This window comes from Aquarana catesbeiana, linkage group LG01 (assembly GCF_042186555.1).
Source record: "Aquarana catesbeiana isolate 2022-GZ linkage group LG01, ASM4218655v1, whole genome shotgun sequence".
NCBI lineage: Eukaryota > Metazoa > Chordata > Amphibia > Anura > Ranidae > Aquarana > Aquarana catesbeiana.
The window spans coordinates 781102733-781121822 of record NC_133324.1 but is presented as its reverse complement, the minus strand read 5'-3'; the positions used below and the strand labels follow the sequence as shown (position 1 = coordinate 781121822).

Here is a 19090-nt window from a genome sequence, read left to right as displayed (position 1 = left end):
AGGAATCAGAGGGGGGAGGCGGGTACGAGCCGCTCAAAAGACCAAAAATATAGTTGGCACAGGAATCTTCAACCTCAGTTCTAAAACATTAACTAATTCCGAAAAAGCCATTTTGGATAAGGGGCTTAAGTTTGTCCCACCCACTAGACTCAACAAGTTCCAAACTTTTATGGATATTCACAAATTTGTCAGGAAGTTAAGCATTAAAAGATATATGATAAATCACCCTATCAGTGACACTAGAACCAATGAGATGGGGATTATCCATTCAGGGTTGAGAAATGCTTCCCTATTTAACCCTCCAGGCACATTGGCACCAGCACTACGAGTCTTTAGAGATGGTATGCTTAGAGACCTAGACCAACTGGAAGTTAAGAAAGCTAGATTGAACAAAACCTTACAGGAAGGTTTGGATTCCCTGTGTAACAATAGGAAATTAGTTATTAGGCCAGCCGACAAGGGGGGGGGGATTGTCGTTTTGGATCGATAAGATTATATGCAAGAAATGCATAGGATTCTTGATGACAATTCCACCTATACACTTCTCCCCTCTGATCCCAAAGCTAAATACTTGAAAGCACTTAGGCTGATTGTGATGAGAGGTCGACAGATGGGAATCCTAACGGAGAAGGAGGGCCTATATTTAATACCTACGGCCCCACGCACACCCACCATCTATTACCTACCAAAAATACACAAGAGTCTTGTCTGCCCCCCGGGACGCCCTATTGTCAGTGGCATTGATTCGTTGACGTCCTGGGTGGGCAGATATATTGACTTTTTTCTGCAACCCCTGGTACAAAAATTGCCCTCATACGTTAAAGACTCCAGACATATCATTCAATTGCTTGCTGGAGTACAGTATTGTACAGGGATGTGGCTAGTCACCGCAGACGTGACATCCCTGTACACCAACATTTCACATGAATTGGGCTTTCAGGCTGTTGAACACTTTTTGAATAGGGATTCTGGCCTTATTCAGGCCCAAATATCATTTTTGATGGATTTATTAAGGTATGCCGCCTCCCACAACTATTTCTGGTTTAACAACAATTTTTATAGACAAGATGTGGGAGTGGCTATGGGGGCTAAATATGCCCCCAGCCTGGCAAACCTCTTCATGGGGAAATGGGAGGAGGATGTCATCTATGCCCAGGACACCCCCCAGCTGGTCCTGTGGGCTAGATACATAGATGACATCCTCCTCCTATGGGATGGCGAGTACCCGGCCTTGCTGAGCTTTTTGTCTGCCCTTAATGCCAATTGTATCGGAATTAAATTGAACTATGAAACGAGTCAGACCACTATCTACATTTTTTAAAGAAACTGATAGGAACTCGTTCATACCAGTTGACAGTTGCCATTACCGCCCATGGCTGGAATCGATTCCAAAGAGTCAGTACCTTCGAATTAAAAGGAACTGTTCCAGCCATGTGAAATTTATTGCACAGGCTAGGGTTCTTACCGAAAGGTTTTCACAAAAGGGGTATTCAAGGGATTCCCTTGAAAAAACTCTTGAGACTGTGCAACGTGTCAACAGAGATGATTTGCTAGTTGAGAGAGGCCCCAATGTTAGGGATGATTTTGAGTTGGGTGTCCCTTTTGTCACGTCTTTCTCTTTACAGCATAACAGTATAAAAAATTTAATATACAAACATTGGCACGTTATTAAAAGTGATATGATTCTCAATGAGATCCTGCCGGATAGGCCTCATGTGGTTTTTAGGGGGGCGCCCTCAGTAAGGAATCAGTTAGCCCCTAATATTTTGAACCCTCCGGTCACAAGACCATCCTTTTTTGACCAGTTAACTGGGTTTTACCAATGTAGGAAATGTAGGGTCTGTACTATGAGTTCATGTTCCCATAGACGTACTACCACTTTTATTTCCACCAGTACACAATAAACACACATCATTAAACCGTTCATTACTTGTACCACTGAGAGAGTTGTCTATTTGTTGCAGTGCCCATGTGGCCTGCAATATGTGGGTAGGACCAAGCGACCTCTTCAGGTGCGACTTAATGAACACATCACAAATATTTTAACAGGTTTTAGGAACCATTCAGTGTCTAAACACTATTTATTGGTGCATGATAGAAATCCCTCCTATCTTTATGGGGATAGATAGGTTTAAACCCCATTGGAGGGGTAGTTCATTGATAAGGGGGATATCCCAATTAGAGATGAGTTGGATCCATCGGTTGAGGACTTATGCCCCCTGGATTGAACATTGACACGGATGTAAATGCTTTTATTGACAATTCTTAACTATTTTTATTTTTGTTCTTTTATATAAAGATGTGAACTCGTTCTGAGCTACTTGCTAGAGGGCATTATGGTTTAAAAATTCATATAATGTTGGATTAATAATTGTTGATTTTTTTCACTATCCATATATACTGTAGCAATAATACATATAATATCAGTTTTAATTGTTTTTTTATTTTTTTACCACCACACAATCTTGAATTTGTTTGGTACATTTCCATATATTTGATATGTGGGTCTATTTATAAAATAATTTTCATTACACAGCACATCACATATTAATTATAATTAATTATTTTTGACACATTTTTTATCACTTTTTATTTATATTTTGGGTATTTTACCCGATTTATTTCACTTTCACATTTATTCAAATACACTATTCAGCTATAATTTCTTTGAAAGATAAATTAAGTTTCCCAGAGTTTATTTATTTTTTATTTATCCGGGTATTTATTTAGAATTTGAGTATATACGATTACATGTAGTCATGTCTAATAGGATTTAATTATTTATATATGATTTTTCTTATAGGTCATTTTTTGACTATATGTGACTTTTCAATATATGTTTTTGTTAGTAACAGAGTCGCTGGACATGCTTCTGGGACTTAATGTTTGTACGTCTCGTTGCAGTTTGGGCAAATGCCCATATCTAGCATGGCGCTGTTAGTTGCTCTATTTGGGTTACGTAATCTTAACCATCCATACATTCTAGTGGCTGTTAGAGCATTTGACCATATCCAAGATGGCGTCCTTGTGCTTGTATCTCAGAACGAGGCTTGGTTGCCTATATAATGTTGGTGGCTCACTGCGCTGCTCGTCCCCACTGAGAACGTCCATTTGATGACGAAACGCGTCTGGGTACGCACGCAGCGACGCTACCACGTGATCAGGAAGTAGGACGAGCTCCGCTTTGTGATTTTATGCCGACCGGCGTTTTGTACTATATTTATGCGAAAATCATCCTTCTATTCTGTAAGTGCATTACTTTTATTTATTAAAACTTTCCTTGAACGTATTACACCATGGATAGTTTATTTTCGTTTTGGGTCATGTACTGAGGGCATGGATTCCTGGCTACAGCGAGTGAATCAATCGTTCCTTGTCATCTATCAATCAGATCCTAGTATGATATAGAGCCTGGTTACCACTGTGAGTCGGTAAGCGCAATCCACAGCCACGGTGGTGGGTTATCACTCCCCCCTTTTTTTTTTCTTGTGTGCACACCAGGGTGTTGGTATGTCTGTATGTCCATAGAAACATCTGATCATACTACACTATGGCCAGTCTTTTTTGTTATTTTTTCTCCTGTATTCACTGAGGGGATCACATCCTGAATCCGGACGGAGCAGATTGGTTTCCCTCTCAAAGGCCCTGGCTGGGTTTAAGCCATCCGTCTATTTTAATCGATATTCTGGTAAGGGCAACCTACTCTTATAATCCTTGGACTGTTATCTATACAAGTTGAAGTATTCTGGTGATCTAGAGATTGATCCCATCTCAGGAGATATCTGGATTTTCCTTTTATTTATCAGTTTTTTAAATTTCTGTTTTTTAATTTTCAATTTATTTTTAATTTTTTGTGTGGCATTCAAATTTCCACCATATCAACCTTCTAGATTATTGTATTATTTAGCGCGGTTTAACATTTTTTATTTTGCACATGCCTGATTTCTGATTGGTTGATGGTTATTAATTAATAACTTTTATTGAATAAAGTTGATTTTTTTTTTTGTGTGTGTTTTTTTTGTTTTATAATTAATTTTACGTCAATAGTTGACTTTGACTTTAGGGAACTGGAAGTGGTTTTAGAAGTTCTGCTCAATATAAATAATCCTCATTCAGCAGCAAGCACCATGACTGCCTGATATCTGATTTCCTTAGTACCAGCTGTTGTGAGCAGCTTCTGGCTGTAGCCATGTGATCCTCTCAACAGTTCAGACCCACTCCTAAACAGTGACAAACCCATGTACAGCTATGACGGTGCTGGAGGAGAAAGCTTTCATTCAGCGACTTTCCAATGTCTACTTCGCTATCCTGGCACTTTTCTGCTTCAAATTGTTTGTGAAAATCAGCCTGGCACTTCTAAGTCATTTCTATGTTGTGAGAGGTAATCGAAAGGAGGCAGCGCGAATCCAGGCAGAATTCTACACAGTGACACAACGGCAAGGTACTGTACTCAGTTCACTATTATCTCAGTTCTCTAACTTTTCTTTTTATCATAACTCATTTATGATCTCTGAAGTACTGCTACTTTCTGTAGTATTATAGCATGCTGGGTTTGTTTACCAAAGCCATAGGGTAGCAAGCATCAGTTTTCTGACATCAGTAGCTGAATACTCCCCAGATTACATATGAATACTGTAGCAAGTATAAGTGAGTCTGCTGCTCAAGGTTTGCCAGGGACACTAACCAATCATATTTCAACTTAAACTATAGTTATTTTACTTAACATATTTACATCAAACTTTTCTGCTCAATAAGCCCACATATCCTATTTTCCTATTTGAATAAGCCCGAATAATTTACTGCTGCTCAAGGGCTCTGGGCTTCAGCAAAATGGCGGCCTCTGGTAAGAAAAAACAGGAGCAATGCCGGAAGCAATTTACTGCACACACTAGTTTTGGTAGCATAATTATTAATGTGGAATGTGTGTTCCTTGCTAAAGAACATTATTTTTTATCAAGTTTTTTAGGTAATGTTCTGCTTTAACTACTTCAATACCAGGCACTTTCACCTCCTTCCTGCCCAGGCCAATTTTCAGCTTTCAGCAATGTCGCACTTTGAATGACAATTGCGCGGTCATGCAACACTGTACCCAAATACATTTTTAATCATTTTCTTCAGACAAATAGAGCTTTCTTTTGGTGATATTTAATCAATGCTGGGTTTTTTATTTTTTGCTAAAAAAAAACAAACATTTTGAAGAAAAAAAAAATCCTTCTAGTTTCTGTCAGAAAATTTTGGTAAATATGTAATTTTTCTCCTTCACTGATGTGCGCTGATGAGGCTGCACTGATGGGCACTGATGGGCACTGATGGGCACTGATGAGGTGGCACTGATAGGTGGCACTGATAGGCACTGATTGGCATAACTGGGCACAGAGTAGCATCACTGATGGGCACTGCTGGGGCTGCATTGTAATCAGGGCTCTGATGATCAGTGCTCTGATTACCTTTTCACATCTTCCTGTGAGGAGATGCCGCTGATTGGCTCTCCTCATTCACACACTGTCAATGTGAGGCGAGGGGAGCCGATAAATGGCACTTCCTTGTTTACATGCGATCAGCTGTGATTGGACACAGCTGATCACATGGGCAAAGAGCTGCGGCCTGGATGCATCGCCTCTTTGTTTTAGGGGGTGTGGCCAGGAGTGTATCATGCTCCACATCCGGTGGATGTGTCCCAAAGTCAAACGATTTTGGATAAAAATTTTCAATTTGGTTTATTCGGTGACTTGACTGATTATACCCTAAAAATGTTAAGATAGCCTTATTTTCTGACCTATAGAGTGAGCTTCCTAGAATTCTCAGGATACTCACCTTTTTTTATCTTCCTGGCAGCAAAGTCCACCATAGTGCGAGCATGGAAAACCCCTGTGATAAATTTAGCATTAGTGAAAAATAAAATTTCCTGAACCATGATTAAAAAAAAATTGACTAGTATCCTTCCCAACCAACAACATTGCTTTGAGGTTTTGGAGCCCCTGAATTAGATATCTTCAGTCACAATGAGGGGTGAGCTGGAGGGAGGGGTCATTAGTCTGGAGCATGGTGATCACCTGTAAATCTTTTCTCTCTTTTCTTCCTTCTATTTCTTATTTCTTCCCTTTCTCCATTCCCTCAAACAATTTCTATCTTTGCTTTGATTCTGGTTTATACAAGTTTGGTAGCGAGCTTTCAGGTTACCCCAAGCCTAGTTTAAATTTGGTAATGTGTTTTTATTATGGCCTAACAACGAATTTGGTTCTTTTGCACAAGAGTGCCTTTGTGGGATTCTTTCTCTTTCCCTCCTCCTAACCTAACCTTATTTTAATCAGCCCTAATTAAGTCCTTAATTTCCTTCTCTCCAACTATTTTCCTGCTGTGTGTGTGTTTTTTTTGTTTTGTTTTTTTTAACTATTAATATTTTAAACCTTTTTGTTTTGTTTGTTAATATTTTTTACACATTTAACATATATTTACACATTTCTCTTTTTTAAACAGCACATATTACAGAATAAAATACGCACATGTTATGTACAGTAACACTATTTATTTTAAACTAAGGGCTCTTTCACACGGGGCGGATCAGTGATGATCCGCCCCGTGAACACCCGCTTGCTCAGCAGGGATCGCTCCGCCGATCCCCGCTGAGCAGGAAGATGACAGGTCCGTTGCTGCACACTGTGCAGCGACGGACCTGTCAGAGGGCCGCTCTCCCCTATGGGGGATCGCATGATGACGGACCGTAGAGTCCGTCGTCACCCAATCCGATCCGAAAACGGAAGGATGAAAAACGGACATACGGATCGTCCATATGAAAGAGCCCTATCACTGCTCAACATTTTGTTTACTTTTGTTGCATTTTATTGTCTAAGGATTGTTGTTGCAATTTAATATCACAAAAAGAAAGCCTTGTTTTGTCTATGGAACTATAGGCAAAACTTTTTTTCACATTGGATAGAGTAAGGGAGGGTTATAACCTCTGTCAGATTTTTCGCCATCTGTGTCCCTTTGGGGAGATTTCCCTTGTCTTCCTGTCCCATAGCCAAAACAGGAAGTGAGAGGAAATCCCTGCAAATTATGGTAATTCCTTGGGGACCCCCAGGTCACCAGAACTAGTGTCCCCGTTGGAAGATTTCCCCTCTATTACTTTTCTGGGGACAACCCAAAATTTGTGAATTTCTTTTACTTTCACTTTCAAGACTAATGGTAAACAGAACAAATAGAGAGATTGAATCTCCCTAACGGGGGCACAGACAGCAAAGAAAACTGACTGGTGTTCTAATCCCTCTGCAATCTGTCCAAAACTAAAACCTAAAGTGTTGCCTTTAGTTATACTTTAAAAAAAAAACAATATATGTATATCCTTGCTTTCTTTAGTATTGAAAGGTTATTGCCGATTAAACAGGTCCATGCAGAAATGTAAAATCTACTCAGGTCCTCAAGGGGTGAACAGGTGTGAGAGTCAAAGTAGTTAAATACCACCAAAAGAAAGCTCTACCTGTCTCAAAAAATCATTTGGGTACAGTGTTGCATGACCAAGTAAATGTCAGTCAAAACTATAACAGCACTGAAAATGTAAACAAGTCGGGGGGCGTGGTTTCCGCATGAAGCTGTGATGACGCACTTGCTGTGAGCTCCGACAGAGGTTCTACTATATGCTTCACAAATACCCTCTTTCACTCCGTACCACTACTGCTCAACATGGGGAAACACCCGGGAAGATCCCTGCTGGCTAAAAACACCTCTTCGGGGTCTATTAAGTGATTCCTACCCACAGAACTGAAGGACTCCCTGGACATGGGAGAATAAGGCCGCTCTCCATATAGTGCTAGCTCCACCTCCCACCATTAGCCTGCTTCTAGACAGAGCTCTCCGGGTTCCTCATACTGCTTGTATAGAGACTGAGGTTCTCCTCGCCATTCGGAGGTTACAGCATTGGTGAGTGGCCTGCCCATCAAATCGGAACTAGCCTCTATACTCCATAGCGTGGAGGAAGCTACTAAGAAGGGAGTTATGGCTGTCCAATCTGACCTCTTCCAAGTCCTGATCCGAGTGGACGAATGTGAGCAGCGCCTAGACCACCACGCTGCAGCCATCTATGAATTACAGGCCCATACTCGCCGCCTTACCCACAGAATGTCTCTCTACAAGATAGAGGATCAAGAAAACCTAAACCGGGGGAATACCATCCGGATTCGAGGCCTTCCAGGGGAAATCAGGAATGGAGACCTACAGGGCACAGTTCGAGGGATATTTAACCTCTTCGGAAACCCTACAGACCACCCCCTAAAGCTGTACCATGTGCATCGGGCCTTATGCCCCTGTAATCTGGCCACGGATGCACCCAGGGACGTAATATGTCAGGTACATTACTATGAGTAAAAGGAACCAATTATGTGTAAAGCCCGTTAGGGTCTCCACCCTATATTTTGATTGGTCAGCCTTATCTTTCTTTTTGGATTTGGCAAAACAGACCCTGGACTGCCGCCGTGCCCTAACACCCCTTAACGACAAGCTGTGCAGCAATGCCATAGCCTATCATTGGGGCTTTCCTGCCTGCCTTATAGCCACCAAGGACAGCCGCACTGCCACTCTATGGTTTCCAAAGGATCTGGAAAAGTTTTGTCTTGACCTTAAAATTACCCCTCCAGAGCGGCTGGAATGGCAGGAGGATATCCCTATTCTGGAACCATCTCCTGATGGCATAAAGTCTCATGTAAACACCGTTCAACAATACCTGGATCTAAGGAAAATAGGATCTAATTTTTTTTTCCCCTGAAAACACAGTTTCCTGCATGGTTTGGGTAACCCATGAAGCTCATAATCGAGGTAAATTTATCGAACTCTGCGAGGAGAGATTACATTGCCAATCTGTTTTCATCCAAGAGATCAAAGATTAAGAGCAGAGCCATAAAATGTTTCTTTCACCGTCTCTTCTACATATGTTAACTTAAAAATGTGAGGAATTAAAATCGCTTTATCTTATTGAACAGAAACATTCATTTAACTTGATCTCCCAGAAGGTTTATGATTGGGAGGGGGCAAGCCTAGCTGTCACTTAGCAAGATCATTACAACAGAAAAAATCTACCTCATTTATTGCTAAAATTAAAGTAATTGTAAAGCTTTGTGTTTTTTTTTGTTCTTTAAATAACAAGCATGTCATACTTACCTCCACTGTGCAGTTCATTTTACAGAGTGACCCCGATCCTGGACTTCTGGGGTCTCCCAGCTGTGCTGGTAGCTCCTCCCCGCATCGTATAACCCCCTAGGAGAATCGCAAGCTCCCAAGTCCAGCATTCATAGACGCAGAGTGCCTGCAACATTGGATTTGATTGATAGCAGTGGGAGCCAATGGCTGCATTGCTATCAATCTATCCAATCAAGAGCCGAGACAACGGGCAGAGGGGAAGAGTGCATCTCCGGCATTAGAATTACGGGGCAATGACAGAATGACAGGATGCATTAAGGTGAAAAAACATGAGGGTTTACAACCCCTTTAAGACCCTCACTGACACCATAGTCCATAAGGCCAAGGCTAACGCTAAGGAGTTCCAATCCTTTTACCAGCAACTCTACCATGTCCATAAGACTATCAAGGACATTGATTCTTGACATGCCATGATCCAGGACTATCTAAACCAAGCTAACCTTCCTAAACTACAACCTTCCTTCCGCACTAGAAGCTGAGATCTCCATTACTGAACTGCGTTTTGCACTTGTATCTATGCCCAAGGGTAAGGCTCCTGGCCCAGATGGCCTATCGATAGCTTATCTTGATATGTGTGGTAATAGGCTATAACCCTTCCTAGCTGTTTATACCAAAACACTTTCGAAGGGAGGTGCCTTGAGACCAGAAACGTGCACATATCACGGTCTTCCCTAAACCGGGGAAAGACCCTAATCTCTGCAGGAGCTACAGCCCAATCTCTTTGTTAAACATTGATGCAAAAATCTATCCTAAGGTTTTGGCAACTAGGCTTCTGTCCTTGATTCCTAAATGGGTATCACAAGATCAAACAGGTTTCATCCCTAGTAGAGAAGCGTGTGACAATAACTTATGCACTCTGTCTCTAATTTTCCATGTTCGTGGATCTTTACAGCCCTTCTCCTCTCTACTGATGCTGAAAAAGCATTTGAACGGGGCGAAACAAAATAACTGCTCCAGGTGAAGTCTGCTAGGCTGCAGTTAAACTAGCATCATTTGACAGCGTGGACTGGGAATATCTGATGGCAACATTGTCCTTTCTGGGTATTGGCCCTTATATGCTGAACATGATCTCGGCATTGTATAATTCTCCCTCTGCCCAAATTCCTAAAAGCGAGGCCTTTAAACTACATAATGGTACAAGACAGAGATGCCTGTTTTCCCCTATGTTACACGCTCTCTTTAGAACCCTACGTGCAACAACCTACTACCACCATACCTAATCTTATGTAATATCTAATTTTAAGATTCATTTATCAAAATCCAACATCCTTAACCTCTCACTACCAGCCAAAGATGCCACCCATATGAAACCCTCTTTCCCATGCTCTTGGCAACCTCGCACCGTGAACTATTTAGGTATTTTAGCAAGAGAGTTTTCCCCGCACCAGTGTAGATCCAAACCAGGTGTAAAGTGGATGATTCTCTCCAGGAGTAAAGAGCCCCAGGTGCTGGCTAATGCTGAATCATGCTGAGAGTAGATAAGAAAATCCGGACAGCCGCACTCCAGGAAAATATTATCCAAAAAAATGTATTGTAAAATCAGGATCATACCATATACAGGACACCGTGGCGAAATATACAGGCAATCAGCTAACGCGTTTCGCACTTATGCTAAGTGCTTACTCATATTTTCCTGGAGTGCGGCTGTCCGGATTTTCTTATCTACTCTCAGCATATTTAGGTATTTTACTCACCCCACAAACTTCTAACCTATTTTGGGCATATGACATACCTCTCCTAAATTCTATCGGATAAGACCTATATCAATGGAATAATCTAGCTAACTCTTGGTTGGGTAGGATCAGCATTGTCAAAATGAACATTTTGCCCAATGTGCTATTTTTATACCAAATTATATCAGCCTTGACCTCTCTGGTCCTTGATTATGTATGGCACTGTAAACATCCCCATATCTCCCAGGCCATTCTCACCAGACTGAAGTCTGATAGAGGCTTAGCCCTTCCTGACTTTAAAAATTATTACCTAGCTATAATTTTAAATAGAATTTCAGATTGGAATCAAATCCAAACTCTGCGTACAACTTGAACATGATTTAAGTGACTCTGAGTTGTTCTCACAGCTTTGAACTCCTAGGGGGTTTTGCTGTCTCACTGAAGGTACATCCCCTTTGACGTTGTCCACTTTCACAACCTGGGATTCCCTACATAATGTATGACTGGTCGTATAATTCCCCCTTAAAGTGGTTGTAAACCCCATTCATGAAATTTGAACTAAGCACATAGTGTATATATCTGTAGTGTTTACTTGTCCCTCTCCAAAGCTCCAAATGTCGTTTCTCTCTGGTGCTTCGTTCCTCTGTTATCAGCATGAGTCACTTCTGACAAGTTCTCCGACACATGAGATCACACGAGCTGAAAATTTGTGTTGGGGAGGGTGCTTAGAAGGAGATGAGCAGGGAGCTTATCTATTTAGAATACAGCTCTGCATGTTCCTTTGTTTCTCTGCCTATGTGGAGGGGGGGTGTCCCTTTCCTCCATTTTTAGCTCTCACACCGAGTAAGTCCAGTCTCTCCACCCACCCCTATGTACTGCTGAAAGAGGAAGAAAGATTTTTAACACAATCTGCACTTCTCAAAGGGTGTAGAAAGGGGAAGACTGCAGCTATACAAGTAAAACTTATGTAGGAGGATTTTTTTCATCTCCGTGTATCATTTGAGGCTATTCTCTTCACTGGGTGAATGTGAGGGTTTACAATCACTTTGATGCTTCTGGTAGGCCACTCATATTTTCCACCGGGCAAGATGAATCCTTAATTTCATAACTGGTTACCTCAATTACCCGCTTTACTTCATCACGTCACCTCCTCCAGAGGGGTGGTACCCTTATGCTCCCTATTTAAGACCCCAACTACTTTAGTTATGGATCGATGGAGATATACTCAATTGACTTTGTGTCATGGTTATGCAATAGAGTTTTGTCTGTCAGCTTACCTGTCTCCATGTGTTCATCTCTTAAGACCAGCTGACCCTCACCTGACTAGTTTTATAACCTCTCCTCTAAGCATGGCCCCACCCCAGGCCCTATCAGGGAACCCTATATTAACCTGTGCACTGCAAGCCAGCAGTGCTGATCAACCATTGTGTGTTAGCTTTCGTGTGTACTTTGCTGTGTTTCCTGCATCTGATTCCAGTTACCGACTTTGGCCTGTTCTCGACTATTCCTGTCTGCTCGTGACCCTGACCTTTGGCGTGTCCCCGACTATCCCTGTTTGCCTGTGACCCTGAACCTTGGCGTGAACTCTGTTGTCCTGGTTTGCTTGTGGCCCCGACCTTGGCTTATTCCCTTACTATCCCTATCCTCCTGTTTCCTACTGTGGGTGTGAGCTGGGGAACGCTGGGGGTTGCGACCTGGAGCCAGTTGCAGCCCAGTCCATCCTCATCACTAGAGGCTCTGGTGAACACCTGCTGGCTCTTAGACTCCGCGCCCCAGGGAATCTTACGCTCTAACCCCGGTGGGATCCGTGCTGGTGTTCCAGCAGCCCTGCCTTTTTTACCACACTGACTCCCATCCGCAGCAGTCAGCCGTAGGGTCCACTACCTTTGCGGTGCACTCCTGATCCCTACAGTGTGCATCTGTCACCTAGCCTCAAGGTGACCTGACAGTTTGATCAGCCATGGACCCGGCTGATGTGCCGCTAAACGCAGATGATCCGTTGCAGGGCTTAGTTCGCAGACTTGAGACCCAGGAATCGCATCAGACCCAAGTGATGCAATTCCTTCAGTATTTGGCATCCCATTTTGAACAGGTTCAGGCCTCATTAGGACCCCCGGTTCAACAATCTCAACCGCTATCTGCTGCTACACCTATCGCACCAGTCTCAGCCACACATTCATTACAACTGCCAGCTCCGGCCCGTTTCTCTGGGGACTCCAAGGCTTGCAGGGGGTTCCTTAGCCAGTGCACAATTCATTTTGAACTTCAGCCCCAAAATTTCCTGTCCAATCAGGCGAAAGTAGCCTATATTATATCCCTCCTGTCCAGCGAGGCGCTAGCTTGGGCTGCCCCTCTGTGGGAACTGAATGATCCAGTGGTTTCTAGCCTGTCTGATTTCTTGAAACTTTTTCGGAATATCTTCGAGGAACCGGGTCGTGTCTCCTCAGCGGCTAGCGCTCTTTTACGTCTCCGTCAAGAGTCTGCTTCTGTGGGACAGTATGCTCTTCAGTTCCGTATCCTCACAGCTGAATTGAGCTGGAATAATGAGGCCCTAGTTGCAACCTTTTTACATGGCCTCTGTGATAGAGTGAAGGATGAATTAGCAGGAAGATCCCTTCCTGCTGATCTGGATGGGTGTCATCACCTTGTGTAACCAGATTGATATTCGCTTTCAGGAGAGGGCCCTGGAAAAAAGATGCCAGCACTCCCCATTCCTTAGGCAGCCTAAGCTCCCAGTCCCTTCTCTTCGATCCGAGGAGCACCCCCTGCCCGCTGAGGAACCTATGCAGCTGGGTTGGACCAAGTTGTCTCCTGAAGAATGCGCTAGGCGCAGAACTCTGTGCCTGTGCCTCTATTGTGGGGCCAAAGGTCATTTTCGTGACACTTGTTCTCTTACCTGGAAAAACGATCAGGGCTAATACATCTGGAATGTGGAGTATTAGACCCTGAAGTATCATCTTCACCTTCTCGTCTTCTTCTTTCTGTGTTCCTTCATGTCAGCGCTTCCTCTCGTTCGGTCTCGGCAAATCTGGATTCCGGAGCCGCTGGCAATTTCATGGATTGGGAAACTGCATCTTCCATGAGACTTACCCTTTTGCCCCTTTCAGCGCCATTGGTGGTCTTGGCGATTGATGGCACTGTTCTCTCAGGGGGTCCTATCCGCTTTCAGACCCACCCTGTTAAGATGTTGGTAGGGACACTCCACCAGGAGTGGATATCCTTCCTTGTCTTATCTAAGGCTTCATCTCCTATCATATTAGGTCTTCCTTGGTTACGGTTCCATTCTCCACACATTGACTGGACTGCTGAATGGATCCTGGCTTGGGGTTCCTCCTGTTCCTCTTCCTGCCTACTCAAGGTTACCCCAAAAGAGAAACTTCCTGTTGCCACCATCCCAGTATCTTCTGCTATTCCCACTGCATATAGCGATTTCTGGAATGTCTCCTGCAATAGTTTGGCTGAGGCACTCTCTGGGTCATGTGGCACTCTGGATGAGGAGCCTGATCTGTGAACTTGAGCCGATCATTCACTCCAGTTTGCATGGTCATTTACCTTTGCCTGTTCCTGGACCCCCTTGGACACACACCCAGGCTGACTCGTCTACCAGTTCCACAGTCGCTACACCCTGTGATGCGATTCTGGTAGTCGCTGCACTTGGCAATGCTGTTCAGTCGGCCTTTGCACCAGTTCAGCCTATGCCCAGTGAAGCTATCCAGCTTGACTTCTGTGACACACCACTTTCTAACCAACCTGGTCTCAAGGATCCACCGACTTCTGCCCAGTCTGATGATCCTGTGCTGGATGTCTAGCTCATCTTTAAGGGTCTGGGGGACCCTGCTGAGACTCCTGATGGTCTTCTTATGCCTTTACCCATTCCTAAGAAGCCTTTAGCCCTCAATAAGTTCTCTTGTCCTCTCCCTACCTTGGTTTCGGTCTCTGAGGATAATCTTAAGTACGAGGTCAGTCAAGTTCTTGATTCCCGGCGCCGTAGAGGCATTCTTCAGTACCTCGTACATTGGGAAGGGTTTGGTCTGAGGAGAGGTCTTGGATCACTGCATCTGAGATCTTTGCACCTCATCTGTTGAGGAGGTTCCATCTGGAGTTTCCCTTTAAGCCATGGCCCAGGTGGGGGAGGGGGAGGCCTCATAAGAGGGGGGGGGGTACTGTCATGGTTATGCAATAGACTGACTGGTTTTATAACCTCTCCTCTAAGCTTTACCCCACCCCAGGCCCTATCAGGGAACCCTATATTAACCTGTGCACTGCAAACCAGCAGAGCTAATCAACCATTGTGTGTTAGCTTTCGTGTGTACTTGCTGTGTTTCCTGCGTCTGATTCCAGTTACCGACTTTGGCCTGTTCTCGACTATTCCTGTCTGCTTGTGACCCTGACCTTTGGCGTGTCCCCGACTATCCCTGTTTACCTGTGACCCTGAACCTTGGCATGAACTCTGTTGTCCTTGTCTGCTTGTGGCCCCGACCTTGGCTTATTCCCTTACTATCCCTATCCTTCTGTTTCCTACTGTGGGTGTGAGCTGGGGAACCCTGGGGGTCACGACCTGGAGCCAGTTGCAGCCCAGTCCATCCTCACCACTAGAGGCTCTGGTGAACACCTGCTGGCTCTTACACTCCGCGCCCAAGGGAAGCTTATGCTCTAACCCTGGTGGAATCCATGCTGGTGTTCCAGCAGCCCTGCCTTCCTTACCACCCTGACTCCCATCCACAGCAGTCAGCCGTAGGGTCCACTACCTGATCCCTACGGTGTGCATCTGTCACCTAGCCTCAAGGTGACCTGGCACTTTGTTTATTAAATCCCTACTTAAACCCCTACATACTCTTGCAGATCTTACACCGGTGGAGTGCATATTAGAAGTCACACAACCTCCATGGAAAAATCTCTCTATTTTATAGAGCACTAATGGCACTGGGATATACATCCTGTCCTAATTTTATGTTGAAGTGGGACCAAGGTACTATTGTTCTTCAACTGACACATAACCTCTGCAATCCTCGAAGAGATAGAGAATATAACTATAAAATGTTATACAGATGGCACTACACATCTGCACAATTTTTAGAAATTCCGTTTTTTGTTTTTTTTTTAATTTTTGTAGAATTGTATGTATTTATTTATTTATTACATTTTTAACTGCCATGTTAGGGGAACGTTGGTGAAATAATATGGGTCTAAACAGACCCCTGATTTCTTACATTGGGACTGAGTACTCTCATCAAGTCCCTTTCTCTGCAGCCTCTGCTACGCAGATGAATGAGTAGGAAGTGCTCAGAGGCTAAATGTTCATTTACAAACTGAAGTATAGTAAACACAGTTGAGTTCAGTGATGAATAGACACAGAAGCTACTAACTTGTTAAAGGGTAAGTAAAAAGGTAAAAAAAAAAAAAAATGTGCATTTATTTTTTTCTTAGGAGCCTGCAGAGCATTGATAAAAATAATAGGTGGCACTGATGTGCAGAATTGATGGGCACTGATAGTTGGCACTGATTAGGAGGCACTGACAGGCATTGCTGATGGGCACTGATTGGCATCCCTGGTGGGCATGGGTTGGCACTCTAGGTGGGTACTTATGGGCATCCTTGATGGGTCTGCGCAGATTATCAGTGCAGAACCCCCCCCCCCCCCCCCCCATCAGGAGAGCCACTTATCGGCGTTCCTCTACCTGTCAGCACGAATAGAGGAAAAGACGATAACCGGCACTTCCTGGTGACGGTGTGATCAGCTGTGATTGGACACAGCTGATCACATGGTAAAGAGGGTAGGTCATAGCTGACCTAGGCTCTTTACTGAGATCAGAGATTTGGTGTGTCAGAAAGACACACCACACTACCGATCGCCGCGCTGCACACCCTCGAGACGCGCATGAGCAGCTTGTCTTGCTGGACATCATAGAAAGCTCAGTCAGGATAATGAAACCACTACCTGGCTGTCATTTTGCTATAGGCGGGATGTGGTTAAGAACCATCATTTTAGAACTAAGCATTTACCTTGCAGTCAAAAGCTATACAAGATATAAGTGGTAAGTAAACACCACTATACTTTCTTTTCAATAAAGCCATAGACTGGAATCATAATAAACACTCAAGCTTTCATTAAATAAGCTAGCAATGTCCCCAATGACACCACTGCAGGTCTAGACTGCTGAAACTTGAATTGCTGCTCTGGATAGCTGCACTTAATGGCTGCATACCAACACATTGTTTATTCTATAGCATCCAATTAAAATCTGATAAGGAAGGTGCAATATCAAATTTGATTTCCATGTGGGATCAAAAACATTGCAGTTATATTACGATTTATTCATTAAATAGTTTCTTATTCTAACGTGTACATTTTTTTTAAATCAACCTTCAGCAACCAATTAAAATTGATATTTCACATGCCTTATTTCTGATTGGTTGATGTGGGTTATTGCTCTTAATCATAAGAACATTTTATTGAATAACGTTGATTGTAGCCAATGATAGGGAGTTGTAAATATTTGTTTTACGTCACCATTTTACGTCAGTGATTGACTTTGACTTTATGGAACTGGAAGTAGCCTTAGAAGTTATGCCCAACATAAATAATCCTCATATTTTCAGCATCAGGCATCATGACCACCTGATATCTGATTTCCTTAGTACCAGCTGTTGTGAGCAGCTTCTGGCTGTAACCATGTGATCCTGTCAACAATCCAGACCCACTCCTAAACAGTAACAAAGACTCTGGTACAGCTATGACGGTGCTGGAGGAGAAACCTTTTGCTCAGCAGCTTTCAAATGTCTACTTCACTATCCTGGCACTTTTCTTTTTTAAATTGTTTGTGAAAATTAGCCTGGCAATTCTCAGTCATTTTTACATTGTAAAAGGTAATCGAAAGGAAGCAGCGCGAATCCAGGCAGAATTCTACACAGTGACACAAGGGCAAGGTACTGTACTCACTATAACTTTACAGTTCTTTAACTTTTCTTCTGATCATAATAATAATAAGAAACTTTATTTTATATAGCACCTTTAGGTAGCTTCCCAAAGCGCTTTCCAAGGAAAACAATAATGCAGGTGTATGATCTCTGAAGTACTGCTACTTTCTGTAGTTTTATAGCATGCTGGGTTTGTTTACCTAAGCCATAGGGTAGCAAGTATTCGTTTTCAGACATCAGTATCTGAACACTGGGATTAAGCATGACTACTGTAGGATGTATAAGAGAAGCTGCTGCCCAAGGGTTTGCAAGGGACTATTACCAATCATATTTCACCTTAAACTGCATACGTTATTTTTTGCTCTTCAATAAGCCTACATGTCCTATTTTCCCATCTAAATAAGCCTGCATGTCCCCATTTGCCTATCTGTATTTCCCATTTTCCCGTGTATTTGTTACCGGTCTAATTTTCCCATCTCAATAAGCCTGCATTCAACCTTTTCTCTTCGATGTGTTCCTGCTCAGTAAGCCTGCATGTCCCTTTTTCTGAAATATTTTGTCCTGCTGTATAAGCCTGCATGCCCTATTTTTCCAATCTATTTTGTACTATTCAAAGAGCATGTGTGTCCTATTTTCCTATCGAAATCATCATGTATTTCCCATCAATTTGTAGCTCTGCCCAATAAGCTTGCATATTCAATTTTTCCATCAATTTTCAGTCCTGACCAATAAAACAGTATATCCCATTTTCCCATCAATTTTTTGTCCTGCCCAAAAAGCATGCATATCCCATTTTTCCATACATTTTTAGTCCTGTCCAATAAGCCTGTATATCACATTTCCCATCAATTGTTATTACTTGAAATTGTATTAAGTTTTCAGAAAAAAAAAAAAAAAAAAAAAAAAAAACACATTCCGAAAAGTATGCGTTACCAATCAGGTACAATATGTGTATAGACATGAAATATTGGCAAACACATCATACAATACTGAGAACGTTGTAGAGATAAGTAAACCTTGAACAATGAACAAAGTGCCTACTTAACACAACTCTTCCGGGTATTGGGTGAGAAAGGGAGAAGGAGGGAAGAAAAAGAGTGAAAAAAGGAAGGAGGGGGTATAGTGGAGGGGGGAGAGCCTAATGGTGTGTTCGTAGTAGCAAATTAAGAGGGTTATTTGAGCTACCGATGCAGTCAACCTTGCTGGGATCGCTTTCATTACTTATGTTATGTCGGGGGACCCTAGTACAAAGGGTAGAAGCATAGGATCGATCAAGGGGCTCGTTTCTCAGCCCTAGCATCAGTAAGCCG

At 43.0% G+C, this 19090-nt stretch overlaps 1 protein-coding gene across 2 annotated transcripts in view; it reads left to right on the top strand.

Annotated features, from left to right (window-relative positions):
* Positions 1 to 4188: 4188 nt before the first annotated feature.
* Positions 4189 to 19090, top strand: part of ASB5 (ankyrin repeat and SOCS box containing 5) — a 77838-nt gene continuing 62936 nt past the window's right edge. The window contains exon 1 of one of the 2 annotated variants that reach the window (XM_073606680.1): positions 4189 to 4441. In XM_073606680.1, coding sequence (XP_073462781.1) covers positions 4249 to 4441 — 193 coding nt within the window. In that variant the 5' untranslated portion in view covers positions 4189 to 4248. Of the gene's footprint in view, positions 4442 to 17540; positions 17790 to 19090 lie in introns of those variants that run through there. The other variant, XM_073606687.1, reaches the window with a different exon arrangement.